This window comes from Myotis lucifugus, unplaced genomic scaffold, assembly GCF_000147115.1.
Source record: "Myotis lucifugus unplaced genomic scaffold, Myoluc2.0 scaffold_5, whole genome shotgun sequence".
NCBI lineage: Eukaryota > Metazoa > Chordata > Mammalia > Chiroptera > Vespertilionidae > Myotis > Myotis lucifugus.
The window spans coordinates 5691113-5717246 of record NW_005871053.1 but is presented as its reverse complement, the minus strand read 5'-3'; the positions used below and the strand labels follow the sequence as shown (position 1 = coordinate 5717246).

General features: G+C 37.5%; 1 protein-coding gene across 1 annotated transcript in view; it reads right to left on the bottom strand.

Moving 5' to 3' along the window:
* PDE11A (phosphodiesterase 11A) overlaps nt 1-26134 on the bottom strand; it is a 270293-nt gene that overhangs the window by 111011 nt on the left and 133148 nt on the right. Inside the window, exons 7-9 of the mRNA XM_006083068.3 lie at nt 22947-23022; nt 20723-20790; nt 19700-19792 (exon numbers count right to left, since the gene is read on the bottom strand). Of these exons, the coding sequence (XP_006083130.1) occupies nt 19700-19792; nt 20723-20790; nt 22947-23022 (237 nt within the window). The remainder of the gene's footprint in view (nt 1-19699; nt 19793-20722; nt 20791-22946; nt 23023-26134) is intronic.

Genomic DNA, 26134 nt, shown 5'->3' with positions numbered 1-26134 from the left:
CCTGACAGGTCCTGCACAACCTGACTCTCGGCACTCTCTCACCCTGGGCTTCATGCCTTGCACTCTCTCTACATACTGCAGCCACACTCACCTCCCTTGGTTCTTCTATGCACCCAGCTCTTTTCTATTTAGAGTCTTCCCCGCCCTCACCACCTGATTGCTATTTTCATCCTCCTGAAATTAGGTTAAATGTCACCTTTTCAGTGAGGTCTTCTCCTACTACCTCAAGAATCCACCTAACTCTCCATTATTCCAAGGTAAGCTATTTCCTTCACATCATCTATCACAGCTGGAGTTATGTTAATTTGTTCATCACCTGCCTCCCCCACTAGACTGCAAACACCATGAAGGCAAAGATAAGATCTGGTTTTGATCACTAAGGTATATCCTGTTCCTAGCAGTGTGCCTGATATTTGGCACTAAGTATATATTTGGTGAATCAAGGAATAAAAAAATAAAATAATCTTTAAAGAATCTCTCCATTTTCCATATTATTAGTGCCCCTAATTGATGCTTTCTCCTCAGTGAATCATATGTCTTTGAGAATAAGCTAAGCAGTGTTGGTAGGGTTACCAGATTTAGAAAATAAAAATGCAGGGTGTCCAGTTAAATTTGAATTTCAGATCAACAATTAATATTTGCAATATTTGGGACATAGTTATACTAAAAATATTATTTATTATTGATTTGAAATTCAAATTAACTGGGTGTCCTGTGTTTCTACCTGGCAACTCTACTTCAACTTGCTCCAAATTAAGGAGGCTGGAAACAAATGTGGAAAACTCCAAGCCACATCCCTAATTATTCATGTTCCTTTCCTTGTTCCCACCCCACATTTCCCAGTGATTTTTTTTTCTCCACAGCATTTTATCTGGCAAACCTACCAAATGCCATGAGTGTGGAATATTTTCAGCAATGCCAAATAACCTCATAAATCTAAAATCTGTGACAAATCCATGGATACCATTGAAGGAAATATAACAAAAGTAATTCCTAATTACTTTTAGCATAGCCAATATTCAAAAGGGAATCATTACTGTTATATACATATATATGATCATATAGCACAGCTAATGACTAAAAATGGGGTAAAATTCTATAGTTGATAACAAAACTTAAAGAATTATATTTTTTAATTACTATTGTCAAACCTTCTTGGATAAGTTAAAACTTCCTCCATGATTCCAGGCTATATTAATTTTATAAGAATTCCCTAAGTTATACATTTCATATCAAGGACCTACATATACCATCAATTTTTGAGTAATGATTGAGTAAAAAAGCTTTAATTGAGTGCATCATAATAGTTTTGAAGAAAGAAGCATTTGTAAATCTTAATTATATAAATATTTTCTCTATGCGGAACATTGCTAAATTATGGGAGTTTAGCCATACAAACACACTCATTAATTTTTGTACAGCTAAATAAAATTTGCATAAGGCTTACATACAAAAGTAAATAGTTTATGCACAGAACACAACAAATATTAAACTTCCACAAGTAAATTTCTATCCCCGATTAATTTATCTTTCATTTGTATTAATTTAGACAAATTTTAAAGTAAAAAGTAGTGACAGGTTTTTGGGTGAGCTTTAACACAAGAAATCTTTATAGTTACAAAAATAAATCAGTATTTGCAAAACCTTACCAACTTCAATTAATTTTTAGATTGAACTTGCCCCTAGCAAAACAAAACAAAACAAAGCAAGATAAAGCAATTATTCGACCCACGAACAACAGAGTAGAGAAGTCATGTTTTTATGACGAGTTTCCACAGCAGGAGAAGATAATTAACTATATTTCAAAAGAAAAGCAATGAGCAGAGCCATGAGATAGGACTGCTATATCAAGCCTTGCCCTCTGCCACATGCGGTTCCAGACCAGAGCCAAACGCTTGCCTGGCAGTCCTAGGAAAGGCCCTTGAGTAAAATCTCTCGTATCAATAGTTTTAAATGTTACTATTTTGGATTTGAGCAGAGAAATGAGAAGTGGACCATTACTTATATTGGCTGAGAGGATCACAAATGTAAAGCACCATTCAACAGGAAGGAGAAGACCAGACCTCTGCGGACCCAGACTGATTGTCTCTGGCAGGAAAGGACTGCATGAATATTTACTGATAGGTTTATGGCTCTAGTGGCAAAGTGGCACTTGGAAACTAAACTGATACAGAAGTTAATTTAAGCTGATCTGGAGTAAAGTCCCAAATAATTTATATTGATGAACTCCAAAGAAATAAAGAAGCTTTGCTCTCAGCAGCAGGCCTCCAGCCAAGAACGGTGACAAACCACAGGGAATGAAAAGTCAATTTACTTGGGTGACCTGACAGAAGTGCCATCTAACTGAGTAAAGAACATACTCCAGCATCTCTTAACACCATGATGACAGGCTTCAAAGATACGGTGACTGGATGAAGGTGCAGAAACTAAGAAATCATGTTTCTGCTGTCAAATATTTAAGAAACTGCCTGCTATTTAATGGAATGAAATGTTCAAAAAGGGAATTCAGATATATAACTGCACCTGCCATGTGATCTGTTATCATGACCTTCAGAATATCGGTCATAACATATTTTTTAAATCTATAAAAGGACTTAGACTTTTAAAATGTAAAGTAAAATATAAGCTACCTGCCAAATCTGGAGTCATAAATAAAATACTCAATGTCAGAGTGACTTTAAAATCAGCTGCTTTTTCACTCTACAGGCAGAAAAGAAGGAGCACACATGTAGCTTAAGGAGGAGCTCAACAGGAAGGTGTGCTGTGATTGATTAGTGATGTCTTTCACAGGCATTGCTTGGAAAGAGTGATGGCATATGTGCTATGCATTGCAATCATTGGAAAATAAGAAATGACTCTCTGGATCAAACTATTCAGTCTAGGAATCTATTAATGAAAGAGATGCAAAGATATATTTTGAGAAAACCATAGGTGCCTAAATTTATGATTAGGGATACACCGAAAACACAGATGTAATTTTGATTTTCATTTTGTATTCGGTGAAATTTGTGCTGGTAATAAACCTATTAGCTCTGTAGCTAGCCTCTGGCCCTCTGTGATATAAGAAACAGTGACCTTCTCAGGTAAGAGGCTAAAAGTTCTCTCTTTGACTTGTAGGACCAATTAATAGAGGGTATAAGAGACTGCAATTACAAGACAGTACCAAGAAGTTCTTATTGAGTCCATCTTACTGGGCACTTAAGAGAAATGTTTTTGTTTTGACAAAGCAGGCTTCCTGTTTATATGGAAATAAGAAGAAAATTAAAGCATCTACCAAATTGTGTTCAGGGGGATTTGAGTAAAAGGAGTTTTCCAAAGAGCTTGGTGTACTGAAATCTACCTTGACGACAGTGTCCCCATAGAGGAAGCTTAGACTTCTAGGTCAATGGGAGACCTGCTCATCTTGGCTGGATTCTCTTTTAATTAATCTTGACAGAATAGATGTGCCATAATTGCATTATTTCATTCAAAGCTATGGAGTTAATTTAACCTCTCCAGTGGTTTGAAAGAGCCCTCAACTTAGAATGAAGAAAGCATTCATCACTTATTCATCCAAAGCAAAGATTTAACTTAACCATTCTATGTCATTGACATTCTATGTCAAAATGTGAATATTGGTATTCCTTGCAGCACAATTTGCATGTGGTCCCTTGAAACAGACAGACCTGGGCTTGAATCCTGGCTCTGCTTCTAGCTGTGCAATGCAGGCTACAAAAACTCTCTCCCAAAATTTCTAAACGTTCCTGAGTCCTACTTTGCTAATTTGTCAAATGGCAATAATATCGTCTACTCTTACCTGTTTAGGTGAAGGTTAAATTTTATATATATATATATATATATATATATATATATATATATATATATATATCTTAACATAATGTCTGACATATGATAAACATTTAATACATGCAGCATTTTAAACAGCACCAAAGAATAACAATAGAAGAGGAAACAAGAATGTAAGTTAATTTAAAAAATTTTTTTAAATAAATAAGCCCGAACAAGTTACCATGGGGAATATGCTAAGTTACTCCAAAGCTCCTGCTGGGTATGGAAACTCATGCCCAGGATCCCAAAGCACATTCCTTAGACCATGGCACTGGCAGCAAATCATCTGAGGGTGGATTTGATTTTGGAAAACTACCAAATATCATTTAATAGAAAATAAAATGAAAACATGGTCAACTTTTTATTTAAAAAAGCAAATATGCCTATAAAGTACTGAAGTTAATTTTTTCTCTATAACTGTCAGAACGAGCCCTCTAAAATGTAAAAGTTCCTCTCCTGCTGACACCCTTCAATGATTCTCCTCCACCTTTAGAATCAGGTTTAGCACAAGTGACCTTGGGATTTGGTCCCTGCTCCCTGTGCCCTGCCTCTCCCGCTACGCTACGTGCCCTTTGCTCTAGCAATACTGAGACGCTGAAACTTCCTGCCACAGCATGCTACCTGAGCCCTCCCTGCTTCTGCTTACCACGCTCCTTCTGCCTGGAGTGCTCCTGCTAAGTTGTCTTTCAAAACTGTAGAGCTCACGGTCACTTGCCACTAAGAAGTTATCTTCCGTACAAAGCAATACTAACTGAACTCTCTGGTTTAGATGCCCCTCCTCCATGCTTTCCAACCTTGTCTCTGTCTGTCTCCTGAAACTCATAAACCCTGATGGGAACCACACTTTCCCTTATCTCTATCCTCCATTAGACTGAAATTGCTGGGGATGTTGTATGATAGGTTGTGAAGTAGACATATTGTCTACTTCATGTTGTTTTGCTGAGGGTCACGTGTGTTCTTGGCACATAGCAGGAGATCTACTCATTACATTATGATTATGTCTTGTAAACCTCACAGTTCCCATTAGAGTGTTTCAGAAATATTTAAACATGCATAGACTCCACTGTTGACTATTTTTGTAGGGAAGCACCACTTGTCCATATCCATAAATTCTTTGTTGTTGTTAAGAGGTTATCTTACTGGATTACCTTGCTGGTATGAAACAATATCTGATAAATGAAGTAGTAGTGGATTATAACCCAAAGTATAAAATAAATATCCATCATTCTATACTGAGATAAATGATAGAAAAGACAAATACACTGTATAGAAGAATTCTAGATAATATATGTAGCTACTCCCCCCTCAAGGAGGTCACGCATAACTCTATTTCTTAGGTGTGGCTGTGCCTAGTGACTTCCTTCCAAAGGAAAGTGGGGGTGGGGAATAAGTTTACAGTGGGGAGATTTGACAAACACTAGCTGAGCCAGGTGATCAAGGTCAACATCAATAATGATAAGTCATATTGAAAGTGTGTATCCTTGATATGATGTGATGAACATAGTACTTTTCTTTGTGGTCTTCCCCTCAAAACCTCATAATCTCAGCCTAATCCTGAGAAAAACATCAGCCAAATTACAAAATACCTGACCAGTATTTTTTTAAAACTATCAAGGTCATCAAAAAAGAAAATCTGAAAAACTGTCACAGACAAGAGGAGCCTAAGGAGACATGATGACTAAATGTAGTAGGGTATTCTGGATGGGGTCCTGTAACAGAAAAATGATTTTATGTAAAGATTAAGGAATCTGAAGAAAATATGGGCTTTAATAATGCCACAATATTAGTTTATTAATTATAACAAATGTACATACCAATGTAGTATATTAATAATTTGGGAAACAAGTGCAGGGTACATAGAAACTTCTGTACTATCCTCCCAATTTTTCTGTAAATTGAATACTATTCTTAAAAAAAGTATATAATCTGGCTGATTCTCAATATAGGCTCTCCAACTTCTCATAGAACACCCAAATGAAAGCCCAGAAACCATCACTAAAACTGAGAACCCACTACTAGATTCTAGGAAGAATTTTCACCAATTTTAAGGCAGTTGCAGCTGGATTAAGAAAAATAACTGGCGGCTTCACCATGTTTCACCCCCTGAAATAAAGCATCCTCCTGGCATGAAAGAAGACAGAGGGCATTGTTCCTAATGCAGCCCCCTGGTCTGAAAGGAGACAGACAGGAGGGCATTGTTCCTTTCAAGTGTCAGGCTCTCACTAAGAGGTGCAGGATTGGTACGAATCAAAAAATTAATCAGTTGACCTTCTACTGAATGACAGCTGTTTTTGAAATATTAGCCTTCATCTTGGGGGAATAAAGTCACTGCAAATAAAACACTGAATGATGGGGGAGTTATAATACAAGTAACAACTGTTATTGGCAATTTATGAGCATTGTTAAAGACTATTTGCCTTATTTCATGTCATCCTCATAACAATTCCACAAGGTTGGGAAGTGAGAAAAATGAAACACAGAGAAATTAACTGACTTGCCAAGAGATGCACAGGTAGAATGTGGCAGAGCTAGAATTAAAACTCTAACAGTCTAATTTTAAAGATCACACTTTTAACCATTTCACTGTACTTCATAAAAAACCCAGCCACAGTGTATGCTGAGACTGGAGATTCTTATTGCTATTTAGTTGTGATCTTCATTTGTACTTGACTGCATTTGATTCACTCATCAAATATTTTTTGCATGTCCACTGTGTTGTATGCCAGGTCCTCTGATAGCACTGGACACACAACAGTGAACCAGACACATAGACACATCCTTGAACATAAGGGACTCAGAGTCTGGCTTGGGGGAAAGAATACACCTTTCAGCCCAGCAGAGGCACCCGAGACCCATGCCTACATACTAGATACTGAGAATCAGCCTAGAAACTAACTTTGGTTTGCTCCCATTTTGTATATCTAATAAAGGGGCTTCTGTAGTACATAAGTGGACAGCAAGAGAGGCTCAAGGCCAATTACAAAGCCTTGCCAGTTGGTAAGCACTGAAGTCCAAGGGAAAGGGGGCACCATCCTGAAAACCCAGAGAGAATGGACCTCTGATAATGACTTCATGTGAGGGCCATTACCTTTCAGAAATCTTATGCTTAATGTCTTTAATAAGCTACACGAAGAAAGAGACTTATTAAAACTGGAGCATAAAACCATATAGGTAAATAAGTTTAGATGAAATTTTAAAACAAAGAAACAACAAATGAAAAAAATGAGATACCAAAGCTCAACTCTCACTTTTTCAGGGAGGGCTCTCTCTTGGATGTATCTGTAGTTGCCCCATTTCCACTTACTCTTTACTAAAACATCCTGCTTTGTTTCCTATATAACAGATTCATTGACTTATGACTGCCTGTCTTTTCCTGCCAGAATATGGGTTCATGAGAATATGAATATTATTTGTTTGTTCACTACTCAATCCTCAGTACCTGGAATAGCATTTACCACAAAGTACCTCAACAAGTATTTATTCAATGATTGAAAATACAGATAATTTCAATTGACATTGGAGTTAATAAAGATTTTTTTAAAAATGCAAGCACTCAGGATCAACAAATCAATGGAAAAGAATAGATAGGACTGAAATAGAATGACACATGGTCATTTGTTTTTCAACAAAGTGCCAAAGTTATCTAATGAAGAAAAAATAATTTTTCAGTAAATGATACAAATAAAAAATAAACTGCAACTGCTACAATACACAAAAATTACTGAGGTGGATCATAGAGTGAAATGTAAAAGCTAAAACTATAAAGCTTTTAGAGGAAAATATAGGAGAATATATTCTTGAGTTGTGGGAAGGCAAAGTTTTCTTAGAAAGCAATAACCTTAAAAATTATTTTCATGATAAATTAGACTTCATCAAAACCCAAAATATCTATCTTCTCATCAAAACATACTATAAAGAAAATGAATAAGCAAGGTCCAGATTTGGAGAAAATATTCACAACACACATATCTGACCAAACACTTGTATCTTTAGGTTATGTAAAGAATTCCTACTATTCAATAATAAAAAGACAAGCAATCTAATTAAAAGTAGCAAAACATTTGAACAGTTCACAAAAGAGGATACACAAATGGTAAATAAGTACATGAAAAAGTATGTAAAATTATTAGTCATTAGAGAAATGAAAATTAAAACCACAATAAAATATCATTAAATACCTACCAGAATGAGTAAAATTAAAAACAAATACAGCATCAAATATTGATGAGACTGTGAAGCAACTAAACTTCAATTTTTACTTGGTAGGAAAATGCTATGCTACGATCCCATTGAAAAAAAAAATTATCTGGTAGTTTCTTGTAAAAGTAAATATACACTGGCCTTTGGACCCAGTAATTTTAATACTCGGTATTAGTTCAAGAAAAATAAAAGCATATGTTCACAAAAATACTTGTTCAAAATGCTCATAGCAGCTTTATTCATATAGCCCTAAAACAGAAACACCAATGTATTGATCAATAAGAGGATAAATAAACAAACTGTGGTAGATTCCCACAATGGAATACTACTCAACAATTAAAAATAAATAACCGTATATACCCCACATGGATGAATCTCAAATGCATTATGCTGGTTAAAAGAAGTCTTATAAAAAAGAGTATATATTGTATAATTTCACTTACTTGAAATGATAAACAAGTAAAACTAATCTATGGTGGAAAAATCAGAACAGTAGTTGTATTTGGGGGGGAAGCTTTCTGGGTGATGATACATCAAGATATATTTTCTATTGAGGAATAATAAAATTGTTGTTTTATGCTGAAAACATTTGGGGGTGATTTGATAGGCAAGATTAGATTACCTAAACAAAATCCATGTCTAAATATGTATTAGAAATACAGTTCTGTTAATACAGAAAAATATAGTTTTCTTGAAAAAGTAACTGTATTGGGTAAAGTAATGATTTACTAATGATAATGATTAAACATGAACAAAAACTAGCAAACTACAGGTAAGCACATAGTGCATAGTTTATTTTCTTTCTTTTTAAAAAAATTCATCTTTATTGTTGAAAGTTCAATTTATTTTCTTGCATAGCGAGGAGTTAAATGATGCTAGTTCATGTTTATCTTTATTAATTAGAAAAAGATTGATTAAAGAATGCTTTGGTAAAAAAAAAAAGCATGATAAATAACTTCCATTTCACTGGAGTAAAAAAATAATCAAGCGAACATTAATTTCTAACTAAGTAGATTTCAAGGTTTAGAAAAGGGCCCAGGCATCAATATTCTTTAAAAGCTGCCTGGTCGATTCCAATGTGTGGACTGTGTTAGAATACGCAAAACATCCAATCAGCATGTCATTCTTAGAACTTTCTTTGGGCAATAAAAAGCAGCAAGTGAAAAGTTAAGCTTACACAGTCTATTTGGTTTGTCTTCACTGTGCTATCCAAAGAATTCCAGGAAAGGTGGCATGATTATTTTCTGAGGGTCTTTTTAAAAGCCACAATTTGATCATAATTTATACACCAGTTCAATACACCTGGCATTTTCACAGAGAACAGCTTCCAATCTGTTTTGTTTTGTTTTGTTTTTTAAAGTAACTTAAGATGTAGTAGTGGCTACAATGGGGTAACTAACTCCCGCATAACCATTTTAGGAAAGTAATTCATTTGGGTTTCCTTTTCTCCTTTCAAAAAGTGAAATGTTTAGATAATTCTATGTTTTCAATGAGGAAAAATTTACAAGTGGGAACAATTCCATTTCTGCTGATGAGTTGTATTTGGCTTTGTAATTTATATCTGTATTCTTTGCACCTGCAAATAAACACAGGTCTTTCAAGGGTCAATGTTTATCATTTAGGGCTGGATCATGGCCTGACAGTAAAAATAAAAATAAAAATAATAATAATAATTATTATTATTATTATTTTGGTAGGTAATAGGATATTTAAATGGGACTTTTTCTATCTGAGTTTATTGTTGAGATCAACAGGTACTACATTCTAAAGAGAGATGCTAGGCCATGCAGGCTTTATATGCAAGATCTGGAAAGAAGATGCCCCAAACTAGCTCTGCCACCTCCAAGTTAAGGTGCTTGTTGCCCATCTCCGCCCTGTGTAAATAAATAAATAAATAAATAAATAAATAAGACTTCATGAAAGAGCCCATATTGAGAATTTCTTAGGGATTCCAGAGAACCACTTGTAGAACTTTATATATATTTCCCTAGAGTGTGGCATGGGAACTGGTACCTGCCTAAACATTCTAAAAGTTAGTGGGCAGAAGGAGAGAGCTGTATTTGTATAATCCAATGGTTGGAGATTTGTGAATTGTCCCATGAGCCAAATGTACCCCATAAAAGATGTCCAGGCTTAAAATGACTTTAACCACAAAAGCAACAGTGGTGTCTATCAACAGAGAAATGAATAAACAAAATTTACTTAAATGGAATATTATTCAGCCTTATAAAGAAAGGAAATCCTGATACATACTATAACAGAGATGAATCTTGAAGACATTATGCTAAGTGAAATAATCCACAAAAAGACAGATAAGTCACAAAAGGACAAACACTATATGATTCCACTTAAAGTAGCCCCCCTCTTAGCCAAGTGAATATGTTTCAAGACTCCCAGTAGATGCCTGAAATCATGGATAGTACCAAACCCTATATATATCATATTTTTTCCTATACATATATCCTATGATAAATTTTAGTTTATAAGTTAGTCACAGTAAGAGATTAACAACAATAACTGATAATACAATAAAACAATTATAACAATATACTGTAATAAAAGTGATGTAAATGTTTTTCTTTCAGCAGACTTGCACAAATTTCTTTTTCCTTCTTCACAATTTCATGTATAGAAAATTCATTTTTATTGTAGATCTTAACAATCTTGGCTGGCATAATATTTTTTTTCTTGTTAAGTTGAGAACTTTCACTTTTTCACTTAAAGGAAGCACTTTATAACTGCTCTTGGCTTATCCAATTGCCAACATCACTATTCTTGCACTTTGGGGCCATTAGTAGGTAAAATCAGGCTTCAAACACAAGCACTCGGAAACCATAACAGTCGATCTGATAACTGAGGAGGCTACTAAGTGTCTAATGAGGGGGGAGCATCTACAGCATGGATACACTGGACAAAGGGATGATTCACATCCCGGGTGACAGAGTAGATCAGCATGTGATTTCATCACACTATTCTGAACAGCATGTAATTAAAAATGCATGAATTGTTTATTTCTGGAACTTTCCATTTAATATTTTAGGATCGTGGGTGACCACTGGTAATTGAAACCATGAAACTGAAAAGAGAAACTACAGATGCGGGGGGGGAGGCACTACTGTATATGAGATTCTAGAGCAGTCAAATTCATAGACATGAAGTAGAGTGTTGGCTGCCAGGGGCTGGGTGGAAAGAATGAGTGTCAGTGTTTAATGGGCACAGAGTCAGCTAGGGAAGGTGAAGAAGTTCTGAAGATGAATGATGGTGACAGTTGCACAACAATGTGAATGTACTAAATGCCACTAAACTGTACACTTGACAATGGTAAGTTTTATGTTTGTTTATTTTACCACAATAAAAAAAAGATAAAAACAAAAAGATGCTGACCAAAAGGGCTTCCTGGAAGACTGAGATGATGCCCACAGAGGAAAGGTCTGGATGGGCTGGCCACTGGAAGCCAGGGCCTGAGAGGAGATTGTAACCTGCCAGTCAGCAGAGGAAAACCTACATCAGGGACTGCCAAAGGAGCCCAGCCCAGTTCTCTGAATTTATGAAGGCAACTCATGATAAAAAGCAAATGTTGGCGTCTGACACAGAGGGCCTTGAAACCAGGTTAGGACAACATCATTTTGCCCTTTCATCCTTCCTTCCTCTGGCTCCTGTCTTGGGAGAGAAGGTGAAATGATGAAGATAAAGAAATCCATTATGACCGTCTCCTGACCATAAGCTTCTAATCCTAAGCAAGGGAGAATCTTGGAGACTATTTTACACCTAAGTGTGTCAGAAGAACCATGAAATCTACCAGGGAGTTCATCTCAGAGCGGGGAAGAATGATTCAACAGAGTAGGTTTGGAAAGGAAGAGGGGGAAAGTCTAGCTCTTTTAATCATCCAGTTAGAGAAGATTCTCTCCTTGGAGCTTAGGAGATTCCTCATGGGAGAATCATCTCTCACTTCTCTTCTTCCATCAGGAAGTCAGATTGGCCCCTTAATCACCATTCAAGGAAATACCTCAGGAGACATGGTACCTGGGAAGAGGTCCCTCCCAAAATAAATAAATAAATGCATACATACATACATACATACATACATACAAACTTTGTACTCATGGCCTGTAAAGTGGGAAGGGAACACAGAGGTGATACTACACAAGTCCATGGCCAGCCAGAGTGGCTGCCAGCTCCTCCACCATAGCCCAAGCTTTTCCCTTTTAGAATATTGACATGCCAGACCAAAACAATTATTTGTGGCTGCATGTATTCACTTGTTTAATACACTTTTATTGAGTATCGTGATATTTAAAATATCTCTAAGATATGATCACATACTTTAAGGAACACATGTTACAGCAGAGGAAAACATACAGATTCACAATTAACTATACTATAAGGCACAGAGAGGAATAAATAAACACGGAGTTAAAAGCTTTAGGGAGAAATAACTTTTAGATCAAGCTTTGAATGATGGGATACTTCTGACCGGAGATGCTATGATTAAGATAGAGAATAACTAAAGTGGAGAGGGTGTTAGAGTGAAGCTCAGATGGCAGAGAAGCAGGTGGTTGATTTGTAGACTAAGAAGTAGTTGAGTTTGTAAGTAGCATAGAATACTCTGAGAAGAGAAATGAAAGCCAGGGTCGGAAGAAAGTTTGGTACGAGATTTCTATGGGCCCCAAAGGCCAGAAACTTTGTAGTATGATAGGTAATGGGGGAGTAATTTAAGGTCTATGAGAGCCTGAGTGATGCAATCTGAATTATGGTTTAGGAAGAACAAATAGAAGGCTATTAACATTGCTCAGTCAAGAGGTAATGAAGCCCTTAAGTAGGATGATTGCTGTGGCAATTGGAAAGGAGGAAATGGACAGGAGAGGCTTTGGGGAGGTAGAATAAATGGGGCTTGGCTCTTGATTGCATATGCCCTTTCTGTACCCTCTGGTTAACCCTCATTCCTTTCCTTTTCTGATCATAAAAGTGTATAATGTGTCCCTTAATACACTGACATATTTTCTGGAAAATTTCTCATCAGTATTAGGTAAAGCTTCATTTGCAATATCTATGAAAGACACCCCAAAGGACAATCCTTGATGTTCAAAATGAAGAAGTGATATTCCACATCTACACTTGTACTGTATTTTCTCTGTACTCTGAACTTAAAGGTAAAGTTCTCCATCTTTTGTCTTCGATCCTTACTTTCAGAAAATGTGAACATAAATTAGTATGTTTCTTGTTGAAGCTCTGGGTTGCTCACATAGAATGGAAATCATGATCATAAAATTAAAGTTATTAAAAATGATAGTAAAGTCCTCTCTTTGTTCCAGTATTCAGCTTTAAGAACATCTCTGCTCTCTATGAGACTTAGAGTACTAATTTTATAAAGTCAGAAGAAAGGAGTTGGCTCTGGCTGGTTTGGCTCAGTGGATAGAGCATCGGCCTGCGAACTAAAGAGTCCCAGGTTTGATTCCAGTCAAGGGCACATGCCAAGGTTGCGGGCTCAATCCCCAGTGGAGGGTGTGCAGGAGGTGTCCAATCAATGATTCTATCTAATCATTGATGCTTCTATCTCTCTCTCTCCCTCTCCCTTCTCTGAAATCAATAAAAATATAATAAAAATATTTTTTAAAAAAGAAGAAATTTAGTTATTGAGCAAAGAACTAAATTTTGAGAAATTAAGAAAAGCATCACCCTGGTTGGTGTGGCTCAGTGATTAGAATGTCAGCCTGGGAACCTAAGGGTCACAGGTTCAATTCCTGATCAAGGGCACCTGGGTTGCAGGTTGGCTCCCCACCCCTGGTCAGGGCACCTGAGGGAGGCAACCAATCGATGTGTCTCTCTCACATTTCTACGTTTCTCTCTCTCTCTCTCTCTCTCTCTCTCTCTCTCTCTCTCTCTCTCTCTCTCTCTCCCTCTCTCCTACCCCAGCGGAGAGACACACTCTACCACACTCTCTGATATCCTCAGGTGAGGATCTTTAAAAAGAGCATCTATCAGAACAATTGTGTTTATAATTCAATGGTTAACAAAATCATGATAACATATTACTCACTTCATTTTTTAAAAGCCAAAAGAGTAGAAAATATTTTGTATGTTTATGTTATTATTCACCATTTGTGGATTAGACTAAAATGAGTGAAGTGACCAGTATGTGGCAATAGGGAAGGGACTCTCCAGCATGGCAAGTCTTTTCTGGAAGGCCAGTTGCCACTGGAGATTTGTAGTTTTAGAAGAGGCTACATGGCTATTTTTTGACATGGGAAATTTTGTATTTCCATGCCCTGGACTTTTCTGCAGAAGCACATAGGGTAACACGTGCCACAGATAACAGGCTTGCATTGAGTGAGCAGTGGTGAGCAGCAGTGAGCTGTAGTGAGCAGTGGTGAGCAGCAGTGAGCTGTAGTGAGCAGCAGTGAGCTGTAGTGCGCAGTGGTGAGCAGCAGTGAGCTGTAGTGAGCAGTAGTGCACAGTGGTGAGCAGCAGTGAGCAGTAGTGTACTGTAGTGAGCCTCAATGGTGTGAAACAAGGTGTATGAAGGATGTAGGAAGTGGGGATCTGTTTTCAGCTCAAACTTCAAGCAGGAAGGATGTAGGAAATGGGGATCTGTTTTCAGCTCAAAATTCAGGCAGGAAATGATCTTCTAGATCAAAAGGGGCAAAATACCACACCTCCTCCCCAGCCTCTCAATGAGTGCAGTTTTCCAGCAAATCTTGGGCCGAGGAGATCGAACTCGGTGCAAATAAAGGACAGCAAGTGCTCCAGTTAATAGAACAGCTAACTTTCATTAGGTGCTAACTTTAACTAAACACTCTCTCTAAACACTTTCCCTGCATAATTTTACCTAACTGTTAAAACACCTTTCTTATACCCATTCAACATATGAAGAACCTGAGATTGAGTGGTTAAGTAGCTTGACCAAGATCATTCAGTCTTCACTAGATTTATCAGATCCATGTCAAACACAAGGCTTTAAATCTTGCCCCTACACTGCCTTTCGCTGAGACAAGGAAAGCAGCCTCCTTCTGTGGGGGCACTGATGCCAAGCAAGGCCTGCAGGAAGCGTGTACTTCTAGTGAGCGCCGAGCATTTCTGTGAGCATTATTAGCCTTCCCGGGGAATTTATCTGGAGAATGTTTACTTCCAGAGGATGCACCAAGTGGGTATTTTTATTTAAAATGCCTGGGGGAAAGAATGTTTAAAACACAGAAGAGAATGCTGCGCTGTCTCTCATGAGACTCTTGTATTCAATTTACCTCTCCAGACCATGAGGCTTCTAAGGTGGTTATTGTCACTGGGGGCCATGGGGTGGATTATTCCCTTCACTCTTGTTGCCAATTGAAAAAAGGACACTGTAATAAGATTATAGGAATGAAAAGGCTACATTCAGACATAGATCTTCTTGGGCAAGATCAAGGAGGATAAAAACTGAAAAAAATAAGCAAAAATGAGACATACAAGAAGAAGAACCTGGCCAGACCAAGTGGGGAATCTTCCCACAATGGACAAAGGGGAGAGGGTCATTACCCCAGGTCCTTAGGGAGGAGCCAATGAGATGATGTAAGGAGAGCATTGCTTGTGGTTCTGTTGTCCCTGGCTTGGGAGCACAGGCGCTCACTGTCTCTGTCTCTCTCTCTGTCTCTGTCTCTCTCTCTCTCTCTCAGCCTGTTGTTGTTACTTACCTTTAAAATTTTGCCAGGCCATTTCTATCCCTATAAAGTAACTTAAGTACCTTATTGGACTAGGCTGGTTATAAATACATAGATATAAACAACATACTTTTAATATAAATATTTAAATTAATATTATATTATTAATATTCATGTACAATATTTATTAATACATAAATTTTAAAAATATATATATTCCTTTAGAAGTTAATGCATACTATAGTTCTGTAGATCCCATTCCAGAGTTTGGGTTTAGTAGCTCTCAACAAATCATTTTTTATCTTCACAGAGTCATGAGATAAGAAATCCTTCTACTCTGGAGGTGCTAGTTGACATCTGATTTTCCAAAGGAAAGAACATGAGGACTTTCATCCATTGATGCTCCCATTTATTTGGAAATATTTGCTGTATAGCCCAGAAATGAAATTGCAGGTAGCTTTCTGACCAACTAGCAGTCTAATCAGAGCTCGTGCAATGAGGATGCTCTTTTAATGCTAGACATTCAATGGCAAATTGTTATGAAGTGAGCAGAGACCTCCCCTCTGATCCCAGGCTCCAACTCTGAGCCTTCAGTTCCCTGAGCCCTGGGCTGGCAAGAAGGTGGGATGTGGAACAGCACAGACACAAGACTGTATTGTGAACAGCACAAGGAGTTGGACTCTTCAATGCCTCAGAGGTCCCCGGAGAAGGGGAGGGTTCCCTTTGGGGAGTCATAGCCATGGGTGAGTGAACTTGAGCCCTTCTTTAGCTTTGAACAAGAAGCCCTGTTGGGCTGTTGTGTCTCAATCAGATGGTCATGCTACAGTTACTCTTCTAGGTATTTTGTTACTAGGGATCTAAAAAAAGAAAGGAAGAAAGAAAGAAAAGAAAGGAGGAAGGAAGGAAGGAGGGAAGGAAGGAAGGAAGGAAGGAAGGAAGGAAGGAAGGAAGGAAGGAAGGAAGGAAGGGAGGGAGGGAGGGAGGGAAGAGGGATGGAAGGAAGGAAGGAAGGAAGGAAGGAAGGAAGGAAGGAAGGAAGGAAGGAAAGAAGGAAAGAAGGAAGGAAGGAAAGAAGGAAGGAAAAGAAATCATTCTAGCTACTAATATTCTTGTATATGGATTCTTGGGCTAAAGAAGGGGTGTATGCCACCTGATCAATAGAGTCAAGAATTGGTATCTGGTGAGGTAGGGGTTGAGTGGAGGTGGGAGGGATAAAACCAAAATGGTAACACCAGAATTCTGACTGGGAATGCCACTCTGACACTGGCACAAAATAATGCACACAGAACATACAAGTCCACACATGTAAGTCAACTTCTGAAAGGGTGAGATTGTCACAAGGCTCAGAGTTGTGCTGGAAATTTGGGAGTGTCAATAATAATGTCTGTGTCTAAAGACAGAAGGTATCTGAGTTACACAAACAAAAGGGTGTTCACTATGAACCCAAGTAAGCAATTCATGCATGAATAGACTGTGACGATATTAGCACTTTCTAATGGAATCTGTGGATTAGAAAGTAGTGTCAGTGAGAATGCTGACTTTCATTGGCAAACAACCATTCATGCTTCAACCCAGTTATTTTAACTCCTTCTCAACAGGAGAAAGATCTACTATGAGGGAGGTGAGGAGTAAGAATATGGGGAGATTTGAGATGTTCTATGGTTCTGTGTATGTGTGTGTGAATTATACCATGGCAATAGGAAGTAGGGTTTCAGTGGGGCTAGTATATTGTATGTCCTCCTTTTTATAGTTGCAGAAACTAAGAAACAATGGATGAGGCAACTCTGGAGATCAGAATTTGGTGATGGTGAAGGAGACATGACTCAATATTTGCTGTTCCAAATTCTTGTCCTTTGCTCTTACTCCCAATACATGGTGATTTCTCAGTAATAAATATACTCCTACAAGTGATAATGTAGCATTATTGCTATTTATGTGATTTTATTGAGTATTAAAATATTCACATGCATCATTTCACTTAATACTCCCAACTGAGGTAAATGACAGAGCTAGGATTTGAAAGTAGTTCTGGACACAGACCTTAACACTCTAGTAGTGATTTTTATTGGTGGGTTGCATGTTTACAGTTCACCTATGTATTAATTCATTCTCTAGATATTGTTTGTATTCCTTATTGCAAAGATGTTACATATAACAAAGCTAAACTAGCTCAGAAAAAGAGCAAAAAAATACCTTCCTTCATTCTCTCCTTCCCTCCCCCCATTCAAAAACCACTCAATAAAAATAAAAATTAAAAATATAAAATAAATAAAACAAAAACCCTCAAAAATACTTCCTCTGTATTAAGCACCCTGTTAGGCACTGGGAATAAGATTGCCAAAATGATAAAAATCTCTGTGCTTCTAGAATTCAAAGTTTAGATTGGAGAAAAAATTATGTAAATAGATTACTATAATTTTATGTCTTGTAAACCTCAGAATACTGCAGGTAGCACTGACTTACTGACTTATCCTCCCCATTGGTTTTCTTTTTCTAGTAACATCTCATTTGGTACATAGAATATTTTGAAAATTGGGTATGTATTATATTATACTAGAGGCCCGGTGCACAGATTGGTGCACTGGTGGGGTCCCTCGGCCTGGCCTGCAGGGATTGGGCCAAAACCCACTCTCCAACATCCCCCAAGGGGTCCCGGATTGCGAGAGGGCCCAGGCCAGGCTGAGGGACCCCACTGGTGCACAATTGGTGTCAGGGAGAGATTGTGGGAGGGCTCCAGGGTGTGTCCAGCCCCTCTCGCCCAGTCCCGATTGGCCGGACCCCAGCAGCAAGCTAACCTACTGGTCGGAGAGTCTGCCCCCTGGTGGTCAGTGCGCGTCATAGCTACCGGTTGAACAGTCGCTTACACTTTTATATATATAGATTGCTCTATAAAGTATTATCTTGGCACTGACATTTTATCTGCCCTTCTTAATAAGTGTTTCATAGATATAAACAAAATTTTTGGTAATAGCTACTGAGTAGGAAGAAAATAGGTCTTGGGTCAAAAACAAGCTGGGACTCAAGGGAGATAAGAAGCAGGAACAGACTGTTGAACCTCAGAGGGATGGCAGGGGAGGGTGGGTGGCAAGATATCAACCAATAAACTTGTATGCATATATGCATAACCCATGGACACAGACAATGGGGTGGTGAGGACCTGGGGATGGGGGACAGGAGTAGGCTGGAAGAGGTTAATGGGAGAAAAAGGAGGACCTATGTAATACTTTCAACAATAAAGATTAAAGAAAGAGAATTGTTCTTTTAGCCTGGCTGGCATGGCTCAGTGGTTGAGCATTGACCTAGGAACCAGAAGGTCATGGTTCGATTCCTGTCAGAGCACATGCCCGGGTTTTGGGCTCGATCCCCAGTGTGGGGTATACAGGAGGTAGCCAATCAATGATTCTTTCTCATCATTGATGTTTCTATCTCTTTCTCCCCCTCCTTCCTCTCTGAAGTCAATAAAAAAATTTTTTTAAAAAAAGAATTGTTTTTTTAGAACTTAGTTGTCTGAGGATATGTGGTACAGGTCTGGGAAAGAGGCTGGAGTTCTTCGTGGGATGTGTGTTGGGGTGGGGGGGGAGGGGGAGTTGGGAGGAGTTGGATAATGCCAGGAGCAGCTTCCCCTATCTGGATCACACATTTTCATAGGGAAGTTTTCTCTTATGGTAAGAAAAGTTGTGAATTTCTGGAATATCTATATGTGTTCAAAATAAGTTCATAATACACTTAAAATCCTGAGATATTATTTTTGATTCACCACTTTTAATGAACCTAATATTTAAAATTTATATTTAACCATACAACATATATGGATGGGCTTCAAAGAATCTGTGAACTTCCTGAAATTATATATAAAATTGTGTTCATCTGTGCATTCTTCTAGAGAGGGTCTCCAGTTTTCATCAAATTCAGACCCATGACTCTAACATGATTAAGACCCAATAAATAGATCATTAAAAATTGAGAAATTAACAAGGATTTTCCCCCTCATAAAATTAGGGCTTTTTAGCGTACAATTCTGACATAAATATTGTACTTACATCAAGAGCCACAGATTGCTTGGCCCAGGACTTCTTCACTTGATCATACATAATTGTGTTGTTGATGCCCAGGCCACAAAAGATGACAAAAGCCTAAGGAAGAGAAAGCCCACTAATTAAAAATTGCAGTAACTCATTGGAATAATCTAATATAAAAGCAGGCAGTTATCAGCGATGGGCCTGAAAATATAATTTTATTGTACACAGAGTTAGGCCTTGGGGAAATATGCACATTAAAATTCATAATTACTATTGTCATGTAACAGCTTTATAGCTCACAATGTACATCAGAGAAAATGTTAGTTTACTGTCATTGTGAAGAAACGACTTCATGCATTTCAAAACATGCTTACAGTCTGTTTAAATGTGTTCTTTATTTAGGCTGTGGACTGATGTTAGTCATTCCATTCCAACTGACCCAAAGCAACCTCTTTCAGTATCTAGCCTTTAAAATACTTGGGTAAAGAAACCAAGTGAGTATACCCACCATTAAATGTTAAGAGGAAGGAGGATTGATTTGGAACCAGTTAGTAAAGAAGCTAAAGAAAATAATCATGGAGTTTTCATGTTGGTCACTAGTACAAAGTCTACAAGGAAGCCTATTCAAGGCCAACCTCTCTAGCTAAAGGGCAGGCTGGAGGAAAAGGAAGCTTGTAAACATAAGAGAAGTGATGATGACACAACTGGCAGAGCTGACTAGGGGGTCTCACAGCTCTGAACACACCCAAACAAGACAAGGATAAGACAATTAACACTTTGAATAGAGAGTGGCTGACTCAGTTCTGTAAAAAAAAAAAAATGAGGATAAAACTAATCAATGGTCACAAAATAATCTAATTAGTAAAAAAAAAATAGAATCAAATACTACCTAAGCATCAATATAGTCTTTAAATCTTCCTTTAAATTCTGTCACACAGTTTAAGTATAATGATAATTAATGATTATTTATCCTTACAAGTCTGGGCAAGCTGCAACCAGGAGACTATTGGTGTCTCAGCTATAACTCTTGCTTTATTTTCTTACCTCAAAAAGTCGTTGATCTGCATCATCAAAAGGTTTTCCATCAAGTCTATTTAACACTTGAGCCACTCCTGTGGGAAGAGTTTGACATATGTGGTCATTCTCAGCACTAGAGACTGTGTTGCTATAATATAGTAAGCACCGGCTGATTCAATGCCTCCTTTAAATGACTCTAGACACCCCAGTTTAATCTCTGGTCTCTCTAGTACCTGTTATGTGCATGGCAGCAGATCTGAGATGTGCTGAAATGCAGTCTACTTTCCAGGCTGTGAGACCCAGAGTAGGTCTCAGTGAAGCCTGGAGTTCTACCAGGCATCAATCTATTTCCTGAAAATGGTTTTCAAGATGACTGTACACAATAACTCTGATAAATCTGGCATACACACACACACACACACACACACACACACACACACACATGCACAGTTATATATATTTAGTTATATGTGTGTGTGTGTGTGTGTGTGTGTAATTTTTTATTTTTTCAATTCCCTGAAGCACAATGTTTGAGTGAGACAGTGTGGCATAGTGATTAACACTGGCCCTGAAGTTAGACTGTCTTAGTTCAAATTTCAACTCCATCGTCAGTATTAACTTGAGCAAGTTACCTAAATTTTTTAGCACTAAATTTCCTCATCTGTAAAATGGGGGTTGAAATGTTAACTATCTCGGAGGGTTATGAAGATTAAATGAGACAACGTTTGCATGTTTGTAAAGCATATTACTCAAGGGGTAATATGTTAGGGATAATGATACAGTTAACCTTCAAAGCAAGGTTAGTGCTGTTGACTGCTACCAGTACTTCCTCTTTCCAAAGTTCATTTCCAGCATTATACCAGATGTTTGGGGACTGATTATTAAAACCCATAAGTTTAACCAAAAAAACTCATCAATCTTAAAAATCACTCTCCTGTGTCCCTATTTAGTACAAACAAAGAAAATAGCTATAATTCTAAAGCATGCTTCTATTTTTTAAAACACCTAACTTCCCACCAGGGAGGTAAGTCATCATATGCTAAAAAGACATATATAGTTAAATGCAAATCTTTTGGCATGTAACAAGCAAACTACAGTCTTAATTTTGAAAGAATAACAGATGTTTACTGTTAGGAATGAAATGAAAGACTGTATGTGAGATTTACATTGGACATTAACAGATAACATATGGTGTTTCTTATGGACTTCCTCTTCGCTTCAAACTTAAATATATTTAAAATTCGGTACATGATGCAATTCAATGCTTTGTACTAGGGGCACAAATTCCTAAATCTTAGAATATTATGTATGTTCAATAATGTACCAATGTCTTTCTGCAAATTAAGCAAACTGATGAAAAAATTTTTCTTAGAATTCAAGTCTTGACAACCTTTACAGAGTAGCAAATGGTAAGTAGCAGTGTCTTAGAGTTTAAGAGGCAAACTTGGGGAGACAGAGAGACAAATAGATGCACTGATTACCAAATACATTAGTTACCTTATGCCTCTTAGGAAAAAAATCACATTTTCATTGCATTTCAATAATTTTAACTAATGCTTACATCCTTCACGACTTTTTTACTTTAATCACTGACCTCTTCTTGCCTAGACTTCCTTCTTAGATTTAATATTTTCCTGACTGGATTTTTGAAGGGAGAGAAGAGAACAAGGAGGGAGAGAAGAAATGGAAGCTGCTTTGGTCCACAATTCCCTTATTCTGGGGAAAGTGTAGCTAATTTCAGAATCATCCAGACAGAAGGATGTATGTTCAGTATATGTCTAGCAATTCATGTTCCTTCTTTCTTTGCATTTAATCCATGTGTAAACACATAGATGTAAATATGTAGATGTAGTGGGAGAGTTTGTACTAGGAGTTAGGAGGCCTGAGTTTTAGTTCTAACCCTGCTAGCAATTCACTCTGTGATTTTATTCATCTCTGCACTCCCCCCCACCCCGCCAGCTCTGCCTCAGTTTCCAAAGGTTGAGGTAAAAGAATCCTATCAGTTACTTTCTGAGATCCCCTCCAACTTCAAAAATATTGGTTCTTATTTAAAGGAACAGATGTTTGTTCATTGATGGGATTAATGTAGATTCATCAGAAGTCTGCACTTACGAGATAACACAAGAGTATGAGACATAGGTTGATGAATCCTAGACATAAAAAGGGGAACACATAAAAAAAGATATGGGTGTATTTTAAATTAAATTTGTATTTCTTAAAAAAATGTTTGAACATTTAGGTAATGTCTTACCAATTATTTGGTGGCTGCTATTCCAAATAGGCACGCAGAGAACGGATCTTATGTGAAAACCAGATATCTGGTCAGCCTAGGATATAAAAGTAGTTAATTGAAATTAAACATTATCTACTCACTTCTCTCTTACTACTCCTCATAACAAGTATTTTAAAATAATATTTTAAAAGACACATTATAATTTAATTTTTAATGTACACCTATCTCTTTTAATTTAAAACCTCACAAGGAAACCAAGACCTAACCAAGTATGAATCAACCAAAGGTCCCATACCAAAGACAAGGATGACAATGATGATTATAATCTAACTTTTACTGGATGTTCACTCCATGTCTGACACCTGTTCAGGGTTTTCACATGAATTATCTCATATACTTATCAGATAAGACTTAGAGAAATTGACTACCTTGAAAATGGAGAGACTGGCTCAACGGAAGCCAGACAATAACAAACACATCCATCAACTTTATCTTCTACAAGAACAAAGTGGTTTTTTTCCTCTCCCTAAGGACAATGTCTACATTACAGCAATGCTAGTGAGCATGAGGAGAAGGAAGTCAATTTTAGAGGAATCTGGAAGGCATAATGTATAGTCTTGGGCTAGCCAGAGCAGCACTGGTTTGGGTCTGTTTTGTTTTGCTGAGAGCCATACACAATTGGTGGTGGTCCTGAACCAGCACTGAGCAGTAGGCACAATTGCCTCTGTCAACTGTAGGACAACTGTAGGCTCTGTCTAACCTCCCTTAGGAAATCTGAAGCAGCTGAGGAAAAAGGTCACAGACCAAGAAGAAAGGGGACATGCGGTGAAGGAGATAAACAAGTTCAGAGTTTGAGAGGCTGGTGGTGAGGAAAACAAAGCTTAGACTGTCAGTGAAATGAAAGAGATTTTTTTTTAACCAAAAAATCAGTGCAGTTTCCCAGTTAACGGATCTAATTAAAGATGGTTTATCTCTAGGAGCCATCAAAACATACTTGTCATATTTTCCAGCCTCTCAAAGGTAGTTAAAGAAAATCTTAAATTAATTGATGATAATTTATTAATGTGCAATGTGTTTCCTTTCCCTAGAAAGATATGCACAACTTTAACAATAATCTCAAACAAAACTTTATCCTCCAAATGCCAATCTACTGGACAGAAATGATGGCACTGGAACAAGCTGCGAGAGATGTTTCCAGTGGGTCATTTGATTTCCTTGAAACAACAAAGAAGTTGTTTCTTTTTGCCCACCTTCCCTGCACATGGGATCAATGCTAATGGCTCCTACAACAATGCCTACAAGTCCCCGACATGAGCATTCCTAGAAAAAAATAACAACTGACCTTTGGGCTTAGAACTGAGGCACTGTCTCCACAACCTATGCAGCAATGTTTGTTTGACTCTTAGAACTATGGGACTCCTATTTATCTTCAACTACCCCATTCTATATTCTCTTCACAGTTTAGTAATCCTCCTCAGCTTCCACACCCTCCTGGACATCTGGAACTCTTACATCCACTGTCCAATCGTCTTTACCATACCTACTCAAACTAGCCTACCCTAAGTATCAGCAACGGGGAAATTATTGGTTGCAAATGCATTTCAACAGATCCACAGAGCTCTAACTCTCTGGTTCCAATTGTGTGCATTTCCCTTCGTAACAGAAATGTAAGTGATAGACCAGAAGGCATTATGAAGGTGTTATAGAGAACAGACAATGAACTGTCCTGCTGGGCTAGCGCTCAGTATCCCAGATTGCAGGGGTGTTTTCCTATTAAGATCTGACAGGCGAAATGGACTTTAATTCTCTATGTTGAAGGATCTCAGAGACGGTAGCCCCATTATCCTTAAGTGCTTACGATAAGGGTAAGGACTATTGAGTTGTCTATAACAGGCTTTAATAAAAAAGGTCAGGGAAAGAACATCATATGGAAGAACTGTGTATGACTGAAGAATGACAGAGTTAAGAGCATAATATCTTAGATTTGACTGTGTAACTCTGGGCATTGGCCACCATGGCAGAGGAGAACTAGGCACTGATGGGTTTCCCACTGCTGAATTTTTGACACATACATAGACCGCCAAGCCATTCATGCATAAAGCCTGCCCTACTTTTTAGTTATTTTTTGCCATTCCCCTTGCTGCACTTTCCCATTTAAATATTGAGTCCAATTATTCATTCCTGTTGCAGGCAGAAAACGAACCCTTCATATAATGGTTCTGAAATTCTTTTCATCACTACACTAATGGAAGGATATATTAAATTAAGCAGTAGAATATTGTACCTTATGTTGACTAAATAATGGCTTGCTGTGCATTAGTATATTTGTTTTAAGGTGTTCTTTTGAATCTAGTATGAAAAAGAAGAGCAGAAATCTTCACAGATGATGTTCTAGAGCACAGATAACTATTGGGAGTTGAATTCTCAAGCACAATGCCAACTAAAGCAAAGCCAGAATAATTGCTTCATGGTGAAGATATTTGTAAATAAAGTATGCAATACAAGAAGCCACCTGATGCAATGGCAGGTCATCTGCAAATGTACTTTATGTGCATGCTATTGGGACAGTTTCAGACAAGGATCTTAGAATAATATCCAAGCAACACTCCATGCTGGCAAAGGCAATAGAAAGTAATCTATTTGAATTCCCTAAGGATATAGCAAGGCAAGTTAATTTACCTAGATCTTATGTTATTTCAATTCTGGCTTTCAATCATAGTTTATAGTTTTTAGAGGGCTCATGATAGCTCGGTAAAATATAAAATATAAAGGGGCTAAAATTTTAAAGCATCTTTATAATTTTGCCTGATTATACAAAAAATATAAACACTTGTGAAATTTTTAAGTAAAAATAAAATCAAAAGCATTGACCTTGCCATCTCTAGAAATGACAACTATTTAACAGTTTGATATAACTTCTTCCTTATCTTTTTCTACAAATATATTAAAATATGTTCTACACCAAGTTATTCTACATTTAATAGTATTTAAATCTGTATTTTAAAAATATATTTTTATTGATTTCAGAGAGGAAGGAAGGAGAGATAGAAACATCAATGATACGAGAGAATCATTGACTGCCTCCTGCACGCCCCACACTGTGAATCAAGCCCTCAATCCAAGCATGTTCCCCAATTGGGAATTGAACTGTGACCTCCTGGTTCATAGGTCAATGCTCAACCACTGAGCCATGGCAGCCACATAGT